Here is a 17,760-nt window from a genome sequence, read left to right as displayed (position 1 = left end):
TATCTATCTATCTATCTATCTATCTATCTATCTATCTATCTATCTATCTATCTATCTATCTATCTATCTATCTATCTATCTATCTATCTATCTATATCTAAAGATAAGAAAAATGTCCTCTTCTCTTATGTTTTAACTAGAAACTTGATCTAAAATGTACATTTGATTGCCTCTAAAGCGAGCAGTACATTCACTTGAAGGTTTGTTTTGAAGCAGGAAAACACGACAAGCAAAGTGCGGGAAAATGAACAGCATTGTCCCACTCCTGTGCAGCAGATGGCGCCACACGCACCTCTAACGCTGGCTACTCTCCACCAATCCCATGAGTTGTAGCGTGTGGGCAAGGACTTCTTTACTGTTTTGCTTTCGTCTCCTCCACGCTGGCCAATCAGAGCAGGCCGAGGCGAGACACCGCCAAGATCAGATTGTGAGAGGCGCTTCTGTGAGCTGGGCTAGTAACAGAGTGCATTTGCTAACTTGGGAAGTGAACCGGTAAGATCCGTTTACTGACTTATTGGGCGATACTGGCCTTCCGCGGCACAAAGCTCATGCAATTACGCATTAACCGATTGAATGTTTTAAATTTGCATTAAAAACACAGACTCGCAGCTTACAGCGTGAACTTTGAGCTAACTGTAGCATGGATCTGGATGACAGCTGGGAGTTAGCTTGTCCGCTAGCAGCTGGGCTAACAAAGCAGCGGAAATTAGTTTCTCAACTGAGTTAGCAACTAGCTACAATAACCAGCTGGTAATTAACAGACAACTAGTTATTGATATACTTTATGCAGTTATCTATTGTTTTTTTTATTAGAGTCTTCGACTTCTGTAGCAATAATGTCAATAATTGTGTTTGTTTATGTGAAAATAAAAATATTACATTTTAGGGCATATGTGATGTCTTTGCAAAGTTTTGAATTTCCTATTTTAAAATGAAAGTGTTTATAATGTTGAAGCCTTCGCGTTGTTTTTGTAGCTCAGGCAGTCATTACAAGATCTATAACCTTATTTCGTAATTTTAAACAAAGAAATTGTGCTTTGGAAATTTTGCGAAGAAACTATTTGTTTTTAAAAATGCAGTCTGTAAGGCTAATCCAGTATAATCGATTAGTTTTGTTTCTGAGGCATTGGCAGGTAACGCTCAAACTTAGACGTGAATAACAGATTATATTGGCAATCTAAAAACAAATGTATACTTAAGAGTAATATATATTTTGGTAAGTTTTGTTCGCCCTTTCAATTTTGATCTTTTTCATTTGCCTTAACCTGAATAAGTTTATGTTAGACTGAGGCCGCCCAATTCACCTTCAACCCTTATAAATCCTTCTTGATGAACTAGGATGGCTTACTCATTTTTTATTATAGCAGCAGTCCAGAGGGAAAAGAGTTCAAAAGTGTGGGTTTGTCGCTCATTATTTTGTTACTTATGAATAAAAACAGAGTCTTCGGTAGTTAGTCAGCACCGATCGAAAACTACCAGCTGCCATACTTGACCAACAGGCAAATCCTGGCATCCCTTACTGAATTAGCGCCCCCTTAAAAAGCCTGTAATATAAAATAAACCCTCTGGGCAAACACTGTATTATCTGTGAAATATATATCCCTTCGATTTATTTGTAAAACGGATTAAGTATATCGACATTGCCTAGTTTGTTTCCTGTTTAGATGGGATTTAGACCTCCTCTTCCTCCATTCTCAAATGCCAACAACAACAGCCGTCGAAGAGACAAGAGAGTGCACTCGTAAGTGCACAGATTCACCACTTTAACTCTATTTAACGTGGTGAATGTCCATTTATTTTTCACAGTGGCAGCTCTTGTTCGGACGAGGCTGTATTGTGCAGCAGGGGAGCGGGGTTCTCTGAATTTGTTGTGAATCGGCTCAAAGCGTGCAGGAGCTAACTATAGTAGCAGGCTAGCAGCAGCGAGCTGAACCTGACTCGCTGTTAGCAGGGACGGTTAGCTAGCTGCAGTCAACAAAAGATTTCTACATTGCTGTCAACATATGATGTGAAGGCTGCTGCTGTGGCGTGAAGCCCCACTGTCTGTGGCTATATAGCCCTGTCGGTGAAGCCACATCGGTAGTTTTGCGGTGTTGTGATAAAGTTAGCGTGCTTTCGTGACCTGTAGCAGAAGTTGGACGATGCCTCTCCTCCGGACGTGCTCGGTACCTGAAGTAGGCCTTGTGCACTCTTAGCGTAGTAAAAGTTCAGAGCATCTAGGGATGGTCTAATGTGCTTTTCTACATGGGAAATGTATTCAGATGCGTCTCTCAAAGGCTGCCGGGGTTAAAAGTAAAGCAGGTTGATCACATCTTCCGTATGTTTGCCAATATGAAGGAGAAATTGGAGCTAACCATAGAGATGTAGTTAGCTTTCTATAGTGTGCTTCCCAGTCAGCAAATTGTACTGGGCCTTAGTTCACAAATAAGTTCAAATGATCCTTTGAAAACATGCGAATATACATCTGACCTGGGCTTAATTATTTAAATATATTATTATTGAGTAAAACTAGAAATGTTCCAGTCATTGTAATAATTTATTCTTCTTTTTATTTTGCAGGGATCTGAAGATTGAGTGATATAAAGCATTTTTTTTTATCCTGACACAGAACTCCTTTTGGTCCTTTGGGATCATGGCTAAAGATGTAAGTATGTTTGTATGCCATTTAAAGATTATATATATATATATATATATATATATATATATATATATAATCCTTAGTTTAAATTCTGTTCCTCAAGAACAGAATTATGCATTTACATCATTTTTGAGTTGGGGCTAATCTGACCCAATGGCACCAGACCTGAGTCTGATTTAGTTCTTGGACTGGATATCAGGCTGAGGCCACCAATGTAGATGGCATGGTCCAGTGTCATGTTGGTCATAYTTTGATGTGATTTTACTGATTATTCACATTTTATTCATTTTCTGMTATAATTTAAACTAATTCATTTACCAAGCATCTTTCAGAAGTTTTTATTTCTGGTTCCCAAGTCAGTGGGAGCTCTCTACCAGTTCCACCCTGATTTCTTTGCTAGTTAATCTCTTCCTAATTATTTTTCATACATGCAAACAAACCATTTAATACCCATGTATTTTAACCTTTGAATATCTTTTTTTTTCTTCTTCTTTATAATGAACTGATAATATAACTTTGCCTGATTATTTGACTTAATTTAAGTCTGGCTTGTTTTATTCTTTGAAAAGTTTTGAATTACAGCTTTCTTCATTTATTTTGATTCTGATGCTTGTTGAGGCTGRATCATTTCTATGAAATATTCAGATTGTGACTCCAAACCAAAATGACTTGGCGATATTATTTACTGGTGTGATGAAACCACCTTTTCTACCTTGGAAAAAATTGAGTATGAAATGACCAAAACCACAAAKKTACAAAATAGTGAAATGACCTGCTACCTTTTTTCTTTTTATTGTAAGCAACATAAATAGTAATTATGTTTTCAGTAATGAGTAATTCCTAAAGGGGGAATTCTAAGTTMCMAAAAGACATGTAACATTTTATCCTTAGTATCTGACGTTGCATTTCTCTAAACTTTTTCTTGTTTAGGTCAGTTGATGACAACCAAAAATGTATCCATCTACCCAAAGCCAGAATGATGAGATAACATTTAACTTACTAAATCTTTAATTCAGAAAAGTCTGTTTCAGGACAAATGGGACTTGAAAGTGGACTCGGATTCTTAAGCGTTGAGAGAAATTGGTTTGTGTTTTCAGGACGACAATCGGTGTCACAAAGCCCTGATCTCAATCCTGTAAATCTCGAATCGGTAACACCGGTTCTGTTACAAGGAATGGATTCAAATACCAGCAAACTACAGTAAGAAGCCTGTAGAGGGAAACCCAAAATGTTTCATCCAAGTCATACAGCTTAAAGGCAATTCTACTCCATCAAAGACTGATGAACGTACTTTTTTTTTTTTAATTTAAAGAACATATGAGAAAATTATCTAGTTCATCCTAAGTGACCTAAAAAGGGAAACATTCTTGAGAATGAGACAAAAGGAAAACTTTTACACTTTATGTACATTTCAATTGTAGACATTAAGACTTGCATTYATTTTGCCTTCAATTTTTTGTATACATCAAAATCGGCAAATAAATACAGAGAAATGGGTTTGTGGYTAAAGTGAATAACGAGGCTCACTTAAAGGGAATATGAGTTAGCTGTTGATGGAGYAAAAGTGTAATTTTCTTTTATTTTTATTTTTTTTACAGGCTGGTCTGATTGAAACAAATGCAGAGCTGAAAGTTTTCATCGATCAGAATCTGAGCCCTAGCAAAGGTAKASCCTAATATTTRTTTCTCCTTCAGTATTTGAATAAAACTGCATATTCCTGAATCATTTTCTCTAATCCAGTCCCGAAGCATGCACACGTTTCTGTCCAGGTGCATTCGTTGTTGTTTGAAAGTGAACAACAGGGGGCAATGGAGATTCATTCGCCGTTCTCCTCATCGCTGCTCTCCCTTTGTCTCCTCTCAGGTGTTTTGTCCTTGGTTACTGTCCAGCCTACAGCTGCCCCCAAACAGCTTCTACCCAAAACCCTCGGGCCGTCTAATGTGAACGTTGCTGCACACATGCAGCATGTGCCACACATGGTGAGTGCGTGGGTATAAATCTCTGTAAGGCCACCACAATKAACAAATTCCTGCAAAATTTCTCCAGATCTTAAAAAACCCCGAACCAAAACATAGTTTTGCTTCATCTTTTGTAACGTAACTCCCCCCCCCCTCATTATCATTGTAACCCCCCCTCATTATCATTGCGAGGTGACCGGGCGGAGGGGTAGGTGCAGGCAGTTGATCCTAAGCTCATCAACCCTACAGTCAGCAGGATTACACCCATCATCTCATTATGTTGAAGCAATGTATACACAACGGAAATCAGCTTACATATCACCTTAGCGAAGGAATAGATCACCTATCCTCTGGAGGCCTGCTCATGTTGATGGGGATGCACACGTTCACCAAAAGTCCAGAAACGTTTTCCAGAAAAGCAGAARTTGGATGGTCTGATGCCTCGATGTGTAAAARMGACTCGGGACCRAGTTTATCTGATCGAWTCAAACCTTTCAGTCTGAGCAGCTGTAGCTTCTCTACAGCCTGATGTGAACTTCCCCTTGAATTCAATCAGCTGCACCATCATAGTCAAAGGTAGAAATCACAATGATGTAGAATATGAAATCTGAAATATTACTGACCTCATCTGTAATATAAGRTCATGAAAAGCTTTGTTTCTCTATGGTTATCAAGTTYTTGTCTTCCAGCGACGTCTTCCATTCTTTTTCTGCTGCTCTATTAATAAAAATAAGTATTTATAGAAATTTGCTTGATGTTAAAGTAGACAGATACTTTATATGCTTTATTAAGCCCAYGTGGGAAATTGTTTTGCAACAACAGCAACAACAAAAACAAGCAAATGAGTAAAAATGATTAAAAAAAATAAAAATAAACTTGGTCACATAAAGTAACCTGAACTTGAGTTGCATTCAGTCATTTTAGCTGTTTAAGAAAGCTCATTTCTAATTAAAACCTTTAGCTGTTGTCAGACTGATCCAGAAAATACTACTTCACTGTTTTAATGTAATCTAAACCCTATTATAAATGCATTTCTTTTTTCTTTTTCTAAAGAATATCGGTTACAGAATATTACATTTTCCGATTGCTGCCCCATACGGTCGCCGGTCAGTCTGATTGTTCTCACCGCTTCTTCCGCCCTCTYCTTTGCAGGTGATTGGAACGCCGCAGAGGCCGACGGTATCGAACACGATTCTGGTAAACAGTCCGCACACGCCCAGCTCCCAGTTCCTAACTCAGACCCAGCCCGCTGATGCCTCGCCCTGGTCGTCAGGGTGAGTTGTTGCTGAGCTTTGTGAAGCTTAAATTCAACATAAAGCACCTTGCAAAAGCATACGTACTCCCTGCATTTTTATGGCGTTTTGTTACATTACATGCAAGCAAAACCTGAGGGTATTTTATTGAGATTAAACGGCATTAACCAAYGCATAAAATTGCATAATCATGAAGCGGGAGGAAAAGGACCAATGGTAAATGGACTGAACTTATATAGCGCTTTATCCGATCATTTTTGACCACTCAAAGCGCTTTACACTAGAGTCACATTCACCCATTCGCACTCACAAACGCTCACACATTTATACACCGATACGCAGCTCGGTAAGCAATTTAGGGTTAAGTGCCTTGCCCAGGGGCCCATCGACACGTGGCAGGAGGAAGCTGGAATCGAACCTACAACCTTCCGATTGCAAGACGACTACTCTACCCGCAGAGTCACAGTCGCCCATAAAACGCATCTCAAATAAAATGTAAAAGATTTTTGTTTTTATTGAGTCCCTATGAGTTGAATGTATGTTGAAACCCATTTGGTGGAGTAACAGCTGCACATCTGTACAAGCTCACATACATTTTTGCTCGTCTTTGCAAACACCTGACGCTCTTTTGGATCGGACGCAGAACCTCTCCAAGTAGCCATTTTCTAGTGTTTCCATGGATTCTGAATTCGACTTGGATCTGGAAGCATAATTTGATCTAAAAAAGTTCACTGTAGCTCTGGCTGATTGAYGTCATTCTCCTAGTTCTAGTTATTTTGCAGACACTTTTTCACTGGAAAAGGTAATGCGCTCAAGTTCGTTTTCCCCTAAATGATCTTTAAGCAAATTTTAAACAGGGTTTCTTATTCTTCTTGTATATTTTTTTAAAATTAATGGTCTTTTTCTGTCACGTCTTGGTATGTTTGCAGTTGTGGCAAATTAGTAACATTTTTGGATTGAACAGAGCTATGTTAAATGTYTAGAGCTTGGGATGTTGCTTTTTCTTCCCTAACTCTGCTTTCTCCTTGACCTGCCTGTCATAATTATTTTTTGGTCGTCATGATGCTGTTTGTTCCGTAATGTTCTTAACAGAAAAGCTGAATTTACACTGAGATTAAATCAGGTGGACTCTATTTAGTACTCATTTAAAAAAAAAAAAAGTATATTATTTTGTTTCTATTTCACACTTATTCAACCTTTATGGGTCTTCCCACATAATGTTTGTGAAACGTGAAAAACTCCAAGGTGTGCGAGTTTTTTTTTGTCTTTCCAAGTGAAGAAGTTCGTAACGTGTCGCCATGTTTAGACGTGTAGTGACGGGGCAGGGGGGGCTCTGTCCACAGAAAGCGGGGTAAGAAAGGAGAGAAGAATGGAAAGGGCCTGAGACATTTCTCCATGAAAGTGTGCGAGAAGGTGCAGAAGAAAGGAGTCACCACCTACAATGAAGTGGCAGACGAGCTGGTGGCAGAATTCAGCTCTGCAGACAACCACATGTCGCCTAACGACTCGGTGAGTTTTGGAGTTTTCTCCAAAGCGAGGCGGTGGCAAAATTGATTCAAAATCCGTACTTTGTGGTAATCAATTTTTTTATCCTTTTTTTTTTTTTTATCCCAGCACGTTTATGACCAGAAGAACATACGGCGGCGCGTTTACGACGCGCTCAACGTGCTCATGGCCATGAACATCATCTCCAAAGAGAAGAAGGAAATCAAGTGGATTGGCTTGCCCACCAACTCCGCACAGGAGTGCCAAAACCTGGAGGTACAGAGGAGRAAACYTTTTTCCACCTCGCCATCTCCAAACGTTTTACAACAGCTCCACGTCTCAGCTGCTGCTGTTTGATTTGCTCTTCAGGTGGAGAGACAAAGGCGGCTGGAGAGGATTAAGCAGAAACAATCACAGCTGCAGGAGCTCATACTGCAGGTGAATGGAGCGCTTGTACCAGTGCTGAAGTGGATCGTTCAGGACTGAACTCTCTTTGCTAATACAGTGGCGTAGTAAAACATATTTCATCAATTATTTGTTTTACACACTTGAATGATAACCAGAGTTTATATTGATCCTTTAAAACAATTCTGTGGCATCTGTGGGTCAAAATTCCCCAGGTTTAATGAAAGACTTGATGCAATTTTTATTTTTTTGCCAATACTCGATGACGGTGCAATGGTGGCAGAACCGGTTCTAACTTTAAAATAAATGAAGAAGCTATTCGAGTACGATCTGCAGAACAGAGAGATCTGGGAGGAATATTTTGAAAATGAAGTATATAAGTAAAGTTGGTACTGAATATTTTACAGTGGTGTAAAATGGAAATCATACGTATTTGCCTCACCCCAGACAGGAAAGCATCTGGTAGCTACTTAACAGTTCGTGTTTTGTGTCTCGACAGCAAATAGCTTTCAAGAACCTCGTTAAGAGGAATAAAGAGACAGAGCAGCAAGCAAACAGACCCCCACCTCCAAACTCCATCATCCACCTTCCATTTATCATCGTCAACACCAGCAAGAAGACCGTCATCGACTGCAGCATCTCCAACGACAAGTACGTGATCGCCAGCTCGTTCATGATTTAAGTTTAACTCTGGTAGAAGAGAAACTTTCACACCGACGTGATTCCAGMAACTTTTGAACTCCTCCGAAGTCCACACCAGGAAATTAAATGGCTGAATTGCCTCATTACGCACTCGAACGCTAGAGAATCCTCTCTAAGGCATTAACATTGTGATGGGTCGATATTTTCTCAAACCAAAAATATGAAAGTTTTATTCTTCAAGCTCCAAAATYGACTCGGCTTTGGTGAAATGTTTTYTCGGTCTAGTAAAGTCAACTTCCTGTCTCSGTGCTGAATTACAWATTTGCGTTGAGACAGCAGCATGAGTCATTTGCTGTGAAAAATCTGACTGTTATACAATTTAAAGCCTTGCAAGAAGTTCTGCAGGAAACGTGCAGTTCTCACTTCAGCAGAGGAACGACCAAATGAGTTCAGATGAAAGGTTTGTACCTGAGCAAATCAGAAAGATGATGCATTGATGACCATTTTCAAGTTCCTTTGAAACATATTTTTTTGTGTAATTAGTTTGAAAGTAAGTACAAAGTACTTTAAAGCACGTTGTGTTTAACATTCAGGTAATGCTCATCTTAAGTTCTCCGTTTTAGTTGGTATTTTCCTGGCTCAGTAGGAAGTCACGATGCAATCATAGATCATGTAGCTCATGCACTGATGAGAGATTTAGATGATTTCTCCGATGTTGTAAAGCTTAGATGGTGCAGATTTTGTTGCTTTCTACTTYTGCAGTTTAGGCTGTTCTACACCAAGTTGTTGGAAAGGAGCAATCTGCTATAGCGAATGCTGGATTTTGAAATGTTTGCTGCTGAAGCGAGCTGAACGGCTTCTGTTTCTTTCCGTCTCCAGCGCGGCCTTTTCCCATCCACACCAAAGTGGGAATCCTGACGTTTTACCRCGTCTCCCGTTCTGCTCCTTGTCTCCAGGTTCGAGTATTTGTTCAACTTCGACAGCATGTTTGAGATCCACGACGACATCGAGGTGCTAAAGCGCATGGGCATGGCCTGTGGCTTGGAGGTGGGGAAGTGTTCTCCTGAAAACCTGAAAATTGCACGAAGCCTGGTGCCAAAAGCCCTGGAGCCTTACGTTATAGGTAAATGCTTTCAAACTCGTGCCAGTGTCAGAAACAAATGCGGTTAAGATGAAAATGAAATGGAGAAACAGTTYAACTACATTAGGATATCTTTTCATTCATGTCAGGTTATGTAAATCTATTTGGCAGTCGTTTTTAGCGAGTAAATAGTTCAGCAGGAGTCATGTATTCACCGTATTTGTCCAAATAATTTTCTTGAAGAGATGGCAAAAGGCCCCATCAGCAACGTCTACATCACTGGAGGCTCTTCTGCCAATGGAGGTCGTTACACTGCAAGGTAGGAAGCAGATCTTATTACCTAATGGGTTTYCCCCCCCATTCCTCAGTTTATTCAGGTTTGTCTTAATTTTGACCTTAATTTCCGCTTTTACTTCGTAGTGACGGCTGCACTGACGGCACCATGGCGTCCAGCTCAAACGACTCTCACTACAGCGGGTCTCGTGTTGAGACCCCCGTCTCTTACATGGGGGACGACGACGAGGAGGACGAGTACGAGGAAAACGACGACGAAGACTAACCCTCCCACAGCTCGCCACTCCAACGAGCGCAGTCCTTCAAACCACAGTCACCATGGGAATCGAATCCCCCCTTTTTTCGTGTGCGCTTCTTGAAAACCCCCCACCCGTCCCCCGTCCCTGTGTCCCACGCCTGTATTTCTTTCTGGCTTTCTCAGGGCTGTAGATGAATATTGAACAAGCAGAGGCAGCGCTCTGCTCCCGAATCACGTGCACCTGCACCACAGCTCTGGGGGGGGGAGGTGCGATCCAAGGGAACTGTAGGCTTTTTCTTTTTTGGTATTTTTTTTTTTCCTTTTTTTTTTTTTTCTTTTTTGTTTTGACTCGGCCACCTGAAGTCTACATACGTCTAATCCTGTTTTTCAATAAGCCATCCCACTATAAAAACACACTGCTGTTGGAGAATGTAAAATGTACCTGTTTAAATAGTTACTCGTTTATTATTTTTGCTATTAACCTATGGCAGACAGACATTATGATCAAAATGTTCCCTAATATGCCTGCGTTAACGTGCTGTTAGTCACCTCGGCGGGTCTTGGAACGGCGTTCCCGGTCGGGACTCCGTCCGACCCGTCGGTACATTTTCGTTTTTGTGTTCTGCACAATGATTTAAGATAGTTTCCCATTGAGATGGGTTGGCTTCCTCCTGTTTTGTAGGCAGCTGCTTTCTGATCCTGTTTGCTAGTTTTGTTTTGTATCTGTTTGTTTTTTTTTTTTTTTTTTTTTTTTTTTTTTTTTTTTTTTTTTGTTCTGTTAATTTTTTTTTGTATTCTGGAGTTGAGGAATTTTTCACCGCCGCCCTGTTTGACGCCTCGGTAGTGTTTACAAAAAAAAATGGCAGCAGCGAGGTAAAGACTCATAACCCAGGCTCCTGATAGGTAAATAAGCTTTGTTTGTTAATTAAGTATATAAATCCTACAAAGATTGTAGCTTATAGTATCCTTTAGAGGCCAGTGGTTAAGATAGACCTTTCAAAAATTATTGATGTAACACAATGTGTGGTTGTATAGATCTTTGTGTATTCCCTTCAAAGATCTCCCTTTTAAAACTGAGCAACACATGTACTGACTCTTCCAAATACCTTTTTCTGTAATCTAATATAAGTTTGCAAATTAAAATATAGATTGTTTTAATAAGTTTGCATCAACCGTTTTTGTTGGAAATGGAAAYTGAAGTTAAAGACGCATACTGGATCTCACATTTTGCTTTATTTACCTTAAAGGACCAAATATCATTTCTGAGCAAATCGTCAGCTGATTATATMATTTTAACCAATATTAACAATGTATTTTCAAAGCATTTACAAAAAAATATATATGCACAGAAAAGTCGGGCACAAATCAGCCAAAACTGCAAAGCTTCAACTAAAACTTAATGCTCTTCAAATTGCCCTTTTGTCTTTTTCCTTAAAATTCAAGTTTAAAAGGTAGGTAGTGCACACTTGGGTAACGTGCAATATTTCTGCATAACAGCTGTTTAAGAAGGAAAAGTAAAACGGCAGAAAATAAAGCTAATTTGTTTCTGCAAAGCTTCAGATCAGTGGAGAGAATCTGCCTGTGAAAAACCGGCAGCTTTATTATTATAGATTTCTTCTGTTTATGCTTTTTTGTTAGACTATTATGTTTCAAGTCATTAAAAAAAAGGTACGGTAACCTGAATAAATACGGGTCCTTCTCAAGAAATTAACATATTGTAATAAAGTTCATTATTTTCCATAATGTAATGATAAAAATTAAACTGTCATGTTTTAGATTCATTGCACACCAACTGAAATATTTCAGGTATTTTATTGTTTTAATATTGATTTTGGCATACAGCTCATGAAAACCCAAAATCCCTGTCTCAAAAATTAGCATATCAATAAAAGGTTCTCTGATCGAGCAACTAACCTAATCATCTGAATCAACAAAGTAACTCTAAACACCTGCAAAAGATTCCTGAGGCTTTTAAAAACTCCCAGCCTGGTTCATTACTCAAAACCGCAATCATGGGTAAGACTGCTGACCTGACTGCTGTCCAGAAGGTCATCATTGACGCCCTCAAGCAAGAGGGTAAGACAAAGAAATTTCTGAACAAATAGGCTGTTACCAGAGTGCTGTATCAAGCCACCTCAGTGGGAAGGAAAAAGTGTGGCAGAAAACGTTGCACAACGAGAAGAGGTGACCGAACCCTGAGGAAGATTGTGGAGAAGGGTTGATTCCAGGCCTTGGGGTAAGCAGTGCACTGAGTCTGGAGTAGAAACATCCAGAGCCACCGTGCACAGGCATGTGCAGGACATGGGCTACAAGTCCCTCATTCCCCAGGTCAAAGGTCAAGCCACTTTTGAACCAGAAACGGCGGCAGAAGCGCCTGACCTGGGCTACAGAGAAGCAGCACTGGACTGTTGCTCAGTGGTCCAAAGTACTTTTTTCGGATGAGACCAAATTTTGCAAGTCATTCTGAAATCAAGGTGCCGAAGACTGGGGAGAAGGTAATGCCAAAAGGCCAGAAGTCCAGTGTCAAGTACCCACAGTCAGTGATGGTCTGGGGAGCCATGTCAGCTGCTGGCGTTGGTCCACTGTGTTTTATCAAGGGCAGGGTCAATGCAGCAGCTATCAGGAGATTTTGGAGCACTTCATGCTTCCATCTGCTGAAAAGCTTTATGGAGATAAAGATTTAATTTTTCAGCACAACCTGGCACCTGATCACAGTGATAAAACCACTGGTATTACTGACCATGTAATACCAACTGTGCTCAGTTGGCCTGGCAACTCTCCTGACCTGAACCCCATAGAGAATCTGTGGGATATTGTGAAGAGAAAGTTGAGAGACGCAAGACCCAAAACTCTGGATGAGCTTAAGGCCGCTATCGAAGCATCCTGGCCTTCATAACACCTCAGCAGAGCCACAGGCTGATTGCCTCCATGCCGCATTGAAGGCTGCTAAAGAATTCCTGACCAAGTATTGAGTGCATAACTGAACATAATTATTTGAAGGTTGACTTTTTTGGTATTAAAACACTTTTCTTTTATTGGTCGGATAAAATATGCTAATTTCTTGAGATGGGTATTTTGGGTTTTCATGAGCTGTATGCCAAAAATGATCAGTATTAAAACAATAAAAGACCTGAAATATGTCAGTTGGTGTGCAATGAATCTAAAATATATGACAGTTTAATTTTTATCATTACATTATGGAAAATAATGAACTTTAYTACAATATGCTAATTTTATGAGAAGGACCTGTACAAGAGTGGTTTTCTAATTATTTTACTAAGGTGGAAAATCTATTAAAACCAACCTGTCTTGCATGATTTTTTTTTAAATCGAACATAAATATGATTTTCCACACTGAGACTTGACATCAGACATTACTAGAAAAAGTTTCACAATATAAAATAAGCTATGTAGAAATGCAACACATCATGAATTCATAGTTAAAAATATGAGAAGGATTACAAAGCAGCTTCTAAAGCTTTGAGRCCACAGGGAGACCTCTGATCTACAAATGGAGAAAACATGAAACCTTCACAAGAACAACCAGCGTATCAAAATTAAGAGATTAATGACGACTCCTTCTGAAGGTCACAAACGAACCCAGAACATCTGAAGCACTGGAAGCCTCACTCATCTGATGTCAAGSTCAGTAGCTTATTAAAAACAAAGCGTGAGCAAAAATGTCATTTTCTACGAYGCGAGGCTCATCTCATCTCACATCAGTCTGAAAATATTATTGATCCCGTTTTTCGATTTAATTTGGACTGGAGAGAGAAGAAGTAGAAATCTTTTGAAAATTGTATCCTGTATYGTTGATCCTCAAGTATAACGTGACTTAAAATACTCGAGCACACTTGAGTTTTGCGATATAACAATCATTCATAACGCACCACAAAATCAATGTCGAAAGTTTTATTTTGGTCTCGACTGATCAGAGCAAATCCTTCCGTGTGTTCGCTGTGTAACGTTAAACAGGATTTGTAGGGTTTTTTTTATTTTCAAACATTGGCTTTCTTTCTGATACTTCCATAATTTGTTCTTACCTGAGCCATGGATCTTTGCAGCTCCTCCAGAGTTACCATGCGCCTCTTGGCTGCTTCAGCAATGATAACTTTTTGTGTCAGTTTAGGTAAAACACCAAGTCTTCGTAGGTTTGCAGTTGAGTTATACTTACATTTTCAGATGCTAGATTGAACTGATGTATCAAGTTGTGATAAAATTACACACAATTACACTCTGTCTATTAAGTAGTTGATGTTTCCTTGGATTAGTTTAACAATATTAAGAGTAAAATAAGTCTAAAACAAACTAATGACACCTTTTTCTTACTTATTTGTAGAAAAGTGTGAAGCCCATGACATTTCCTTCCAAGTAACAGACCTGCTTTGTTTTGCTTTGTCACATAAAATCTCTGTATTCTTCACCATCAGGCAGCTTTTTTTGAAATGTCTTGCAGAAATACATTATATTTATTTATTAGTTGTTTTTTTTATCATTTGYAGATCATTGCATTGTTTTCTTTTACCCTTAAATTAGGATAAGCATTARCAACAAACAACTTCTGCTCATAGTCARCCTCATTCAGCTTTAGAAGTTTTTGCTTTTTCAAACTACAATGAAATGAGTCGAGCCCACTTGCACCGGTTGACTCCTGCAGACGATTCTGGAGTTGTACTGTTCCAGCAGGTGCTCGCACACTTTGTCTGGGGCATCGGGGTGTTAATGGATTACWGAAAGGTGTTGACTCAGGTGCGTGTGTTCCTGTGTGTGTGWGTGTGTGTGTATTTGTGTAGCACAGTCCCTCAAAATGTGCTGCAGTCTTCTTGAGTTGCATTTCCCCCCCTTATGCTCCCTCTACCAACTCCTCTGTCTCCTGTTTCCTCACTCCTTTTTCCCCTTTTCCATCCTCACTTTTGGAGAGTAATTATTAGCAAACATCATCTGCCTCTGCTCTCTATTTGCAATGTCTTCCCTCTCCTTTGCCTAACACTCACTTGCCCTCAACATGGATATTGGAGGACTGACCACTGTGGTAGCAAATTCTGCGTACATCAACGCACGTGGAAGCATCGATGGCTCCAACCCTGCAGCAGCGCGGGATAAGAAGTACCACGCTCGCCTCAAACTGCCCCACATCACCGTCTGCGAGGGCCTGAGGGACACCCTCGATTTGGCCTTTGACTCGGTCTGCGTGGAACAGCCGATCGGCAAACGSCTCTTTAGGGAGTTCTTGGAAGCGAATAAAGAGTATCACGGCGCTTGTCGTTTGTGGAAAGACATCGAGGACTATGACCTGGCAGAGGACTCCGACAGAGGAAAGAAAGCGTCCAAGATTGTCCAGAGATACATGGACCCATCTGCCAAACACTTCTGCCCGTACCTTCCTGAGGACATCATAGGCAAGGTAAAGGAAAACCTGGAGGCTGTAGAGGACGATTTGTTCTCTGCATCGCTGGCCAAAACGCTGGAGTACCTCCGAGAGGCCCCTTACACGTTCTATCTGGAGAGCATGTACCTGAAGAGGTTCCTGCAGTGGAAGTGGCTGGAGATGCAGCCCATGGATGCGGACTGGTTCCTGGACTTCCGTGTGCTGGGGAAAGGTGGCTTCGGCGAGGTTTCTGCCTGTCAGATGAAGGCCACCGGGAAACTTTACGCATGTAAGAAACTCAACAAGAAGCGGCTGAAGAAGAGGAAAGGCTATGAGGTGAAAGCCCTGCACTTTTTTTCTATGTCTGTTGCTCAGCTGGCTTTGAAAACACACAATGTCTTTAGAGTCGATTTAGAAAAAGGACTTTATCTTCTTTGTTGATAATAATAATAATAATAATAATAAAAGAAAGTATGTAAAATATGTAAACTTYGAGCACCAGAAGAAATAGTTTAATCTCATACTAAAAAAAAGATAACAAATTCTGTCAAAATCAAAGTTTTCCATCATCAGATAGTCTGCACCTCACACTGTGTGACTGATCTGCAAGAACTCGATCACGTCATAACGGATAATAGTGATGGATAGTGAATGCAGAGCACCTGAAACGTTGAATGATGTTGCAACCAAGACGTCCCTAGACTGAGGCAATGCAAACACTGACACTATGACAACAGCAAATTTATTTGTTGTGCAACATTTTCAGCTGTGCATATATTTATGACTCTTTTATAGTTAAGCAAACACCARACTTCCTCCTCTTCAATTAGATATGCAAAAGTGGGAACTGGTGAAAGTTTATTTTTCCCACACAGCAGACTGCACGATTTACGACAATGTTGACGCATAAAKCGTTTTGTTGCATGAATTTATGACTGGTTTCTTTACTTTGTCAGGCATTACATTCAATTAGGTGCTTTTTTTTGTTCCAAAGAAGTCTGAATAATAAAGGTATTAATTTGGCTTTATGTATTAGCAAAAGTGTTCTGTGCTTGCCAGGCTGCAGGGGTGTTAATCATCTTTGTCCCTGCCTCTGTCTCGTTTGGCTTTAGCCTGCAGAATTAAACACTGAGACAGGGATAGAGTGATTACTGGGGGCTTTACTGAAAAGCTCCTCTGAAGGGAACTCCTTGCACAGTTATATCTTGCCCTTGACTTGGCTGAGGTCATCCTGCAAAATGCATGTCCCACTTCCTCCCGAAAAAAATGGCACAGACCCTCGCACTAATGCTCAAGGCTCTGTTGTAGCTTTTTGTTGTTTAACGTCACTTATCTCCTTTTATTAACATCGCCTCTCGTGTTTTTATCCCTGTAGGGGGCAATGGTGGAGAAGAGGATTCTGGAGAAGGTCCACAGTCGCTTTATTGTCTCGTTGGCTTACGCCTTCCAGACAAAGGACGAGCTTTGTCTGGTCATGACCATCATGAATGGAGGAGACCTCAAGTAAATTCACCATGCAAACCACACAGTTTTTTTTAAGCCCACTTTTTCAACATAAGAATAACTTGATGTGAAAGGAATGGCTTAAAAAAGGCGAGATGAAATCTCAGCAATTATACCAAGTGTAATTTAGCTCTAACTTCTGTGCATGTATTTATTTCTCACATCTTTTTGCTTGCTTATAAAATCCAAACTCATGTTACTCAGATGAAGGATCTCGGCAACATTAATGCCAAGCAGAAGGGCACAAGTTCAGAATCGGTTCATGCAAATATGTCCCCAAAAGGAATGCTTTATGAGGGCAAAACAAGGCATCCATTTTAAGCGGACGCGTAATGTTTTGTGGGTTCTCCTAAAGCGCTGACCTCTTGTCGTCATTTAAAGTTGAAAACAAGTTCAAATTCTGCTTTTCCAGAAAATTTGACTGTTTAAAAAAAAAAAGTTTTCAATTCATTTTCACTAACATTAAAATACATGAAAAGTATAAATTAGTATTATAACATCCATTTATACACAATATTATGAATGTTTAGCAGCGTTCTTTGCAYRTGAAGAGTCGTCCTCTGCTGTTTGCTCTGTTCAGGTACCACATCTACCTGGTGGATGAGAACAACCCTGGGTTTGACGAGACCAGAGCCTGTTTTTACATCGCTCAGATCATCCAGGGTCTGGAGCACCTCCACCAGAAACGAATCATCTACCGTGACCTCAAACCAGAAAATGTGCTGCTTGACAATGATGGTAAATGCTCTTAATGAAACCTCAGTGCCTGTTGATCACACCCGTCCTCTCCACGGTCTGGCCATCCGGTTGGCAGAAGATTCTGCAGCGTCCGCTGTTGAACAGCCGGACTCAGAAATAGTTGCCTCCCATTGGCCGTCAGATTGCTCAACAATGT

General features: G+C 40.2%; 3 protein-coding genes across 5 annotated transcripts in view; 2 read left to right on the top strand and 1 right to left on the bottom strand.

The window, feature by feature from the left end:
• The first annotated feature begins 386 nt into the window (after nucleotides 1–386).
• Nucleotides 387–11,155, top strand: tfdp1a (transcription factor Dp-1, a). Of its 3 annotated transcripts, none has more exons than XM_008434811.2 (12): nucleotides 387–492; nucleotides 2,560–2,644; nucleotides 4,237–4,303; nucleotides 4,502–4,617; nucleotides 5,749–5,870; nucleotides 7,193–7,358; nucleotides 7,464–7,610; nucleotides 7,704–7,772; nucleotides 8,239–8,390; nucleotides 9,338–9,504; nucleotides 9,706–9,781; nucleotides 9,883–11,155. In XM_008434811.2, the coding sequence occupies exons 2-12, from the start codon at nucleotides 2,633–2,635 to the stop codon at nucleotides 10,019–10,021; spliced, it is 1,233 nt and encodes a 410-aa protein (XP_008433033.1). In that variant the 5' UTR covers nucleotides 387–492; nucleotides 2,560–2,632; the 3' UTR covers nucleotides 10,022–11,155. The 3 variants fall into 3 exon arrangements, with proteins under 3 accessions (XP_008433033.1, XP_008433039.1, XP_017163933.1); XM_008434817.2 differs by lacking the exon at nucleotides 387–492 and adding an exon at nucleotides 1,653–1,741; XM_017308444.1 differs by lacking the exon at nucleotides 387–492 and adding an exon at nucleotides 1,967–2,165.
• Nucleotides 11,156–14,776: 3,621 nt separating this feature from the next.
• On the top strand, nucleotides 14,777–17,672 carry LOC103480054 (rhodopsin kinase-like). Its single transcript, XM_008434803.2, has 3 exons — nucleotides 14,777–15,698; nucleotides 16,738–16,865; nucleotides 17,446–17,672. The coding sequence occupies exons 1-3, from the start codon at nucleotides 15,000–15,002 to the stop codon at nucleotides 17,615–17,617; spliced, it is 999 nt and encodes a 332-aa protein (XP_008433025.1). The 5' UTR covers nucleotides 14,777–14,999; the 3' UTR covers nucleotides 17,618–17,672.
• The window catches only part of mettl21cb (methyltransferase 21C, AARS1 lysine b), a 3,556-nt gene continuing 3,434 nt past the window's right edge, over nucleotides 17,639–17,760 (bottom strand). Inside the window, exon 3 of the mRNA XM_008435610.1 lies at nucleotides 17,639–17,697. Within this exon, the coding sequence (XP_008433832.1) occupies nucleotides 17,639–17,697 (59 nt within the window). The remainder of the gene's footprint in view (nucleotides 17,698–17,760) is intronic.

The sequence above is a fragment of the Poecilia reticulata genome, linkage group LG2, assembly GCF_000633615.1.
Source record: "Poecilia reticulata strain Guanapo linkage group LG2, Guppy_female_1.0+MT, whole genome shotgun sequence".
Classification (NCBI taxonomy): Eukaryota; Metazoa; Chordata; class Actinopteri; order Cyprinodontiformes; family Poeciliidae; genus Poecilia; species Poecilia reticulata.
The sequence above is the reverse complement of the archived record's forward strand: the minus strand, read 5'-3'. Positions and strand labels throughout refer to the sequence as shown.

What these genes read in the sequence shown, in the direction of transcription:
- tfdp1a (XM_008434811.2), top strand. An exon ending in TGCAGCATCTCCAACGACAA is followed by an intron (nt 8,391 to 9,337) that starts GTACGTGATCGC and finishes CCTTGTCTCCAG; the next exon opens with GTTCGAGTATTTGTTCAACT. An exon ending in GGAGGTCGTTACACTGCAAG is followed by an intron (nt 9,782 to 9,882) that starts GTAGGAAGCAGA and finishes TTTACTTCGTAG; the next exon opens with TGACGGCTGCACTGACGGCA.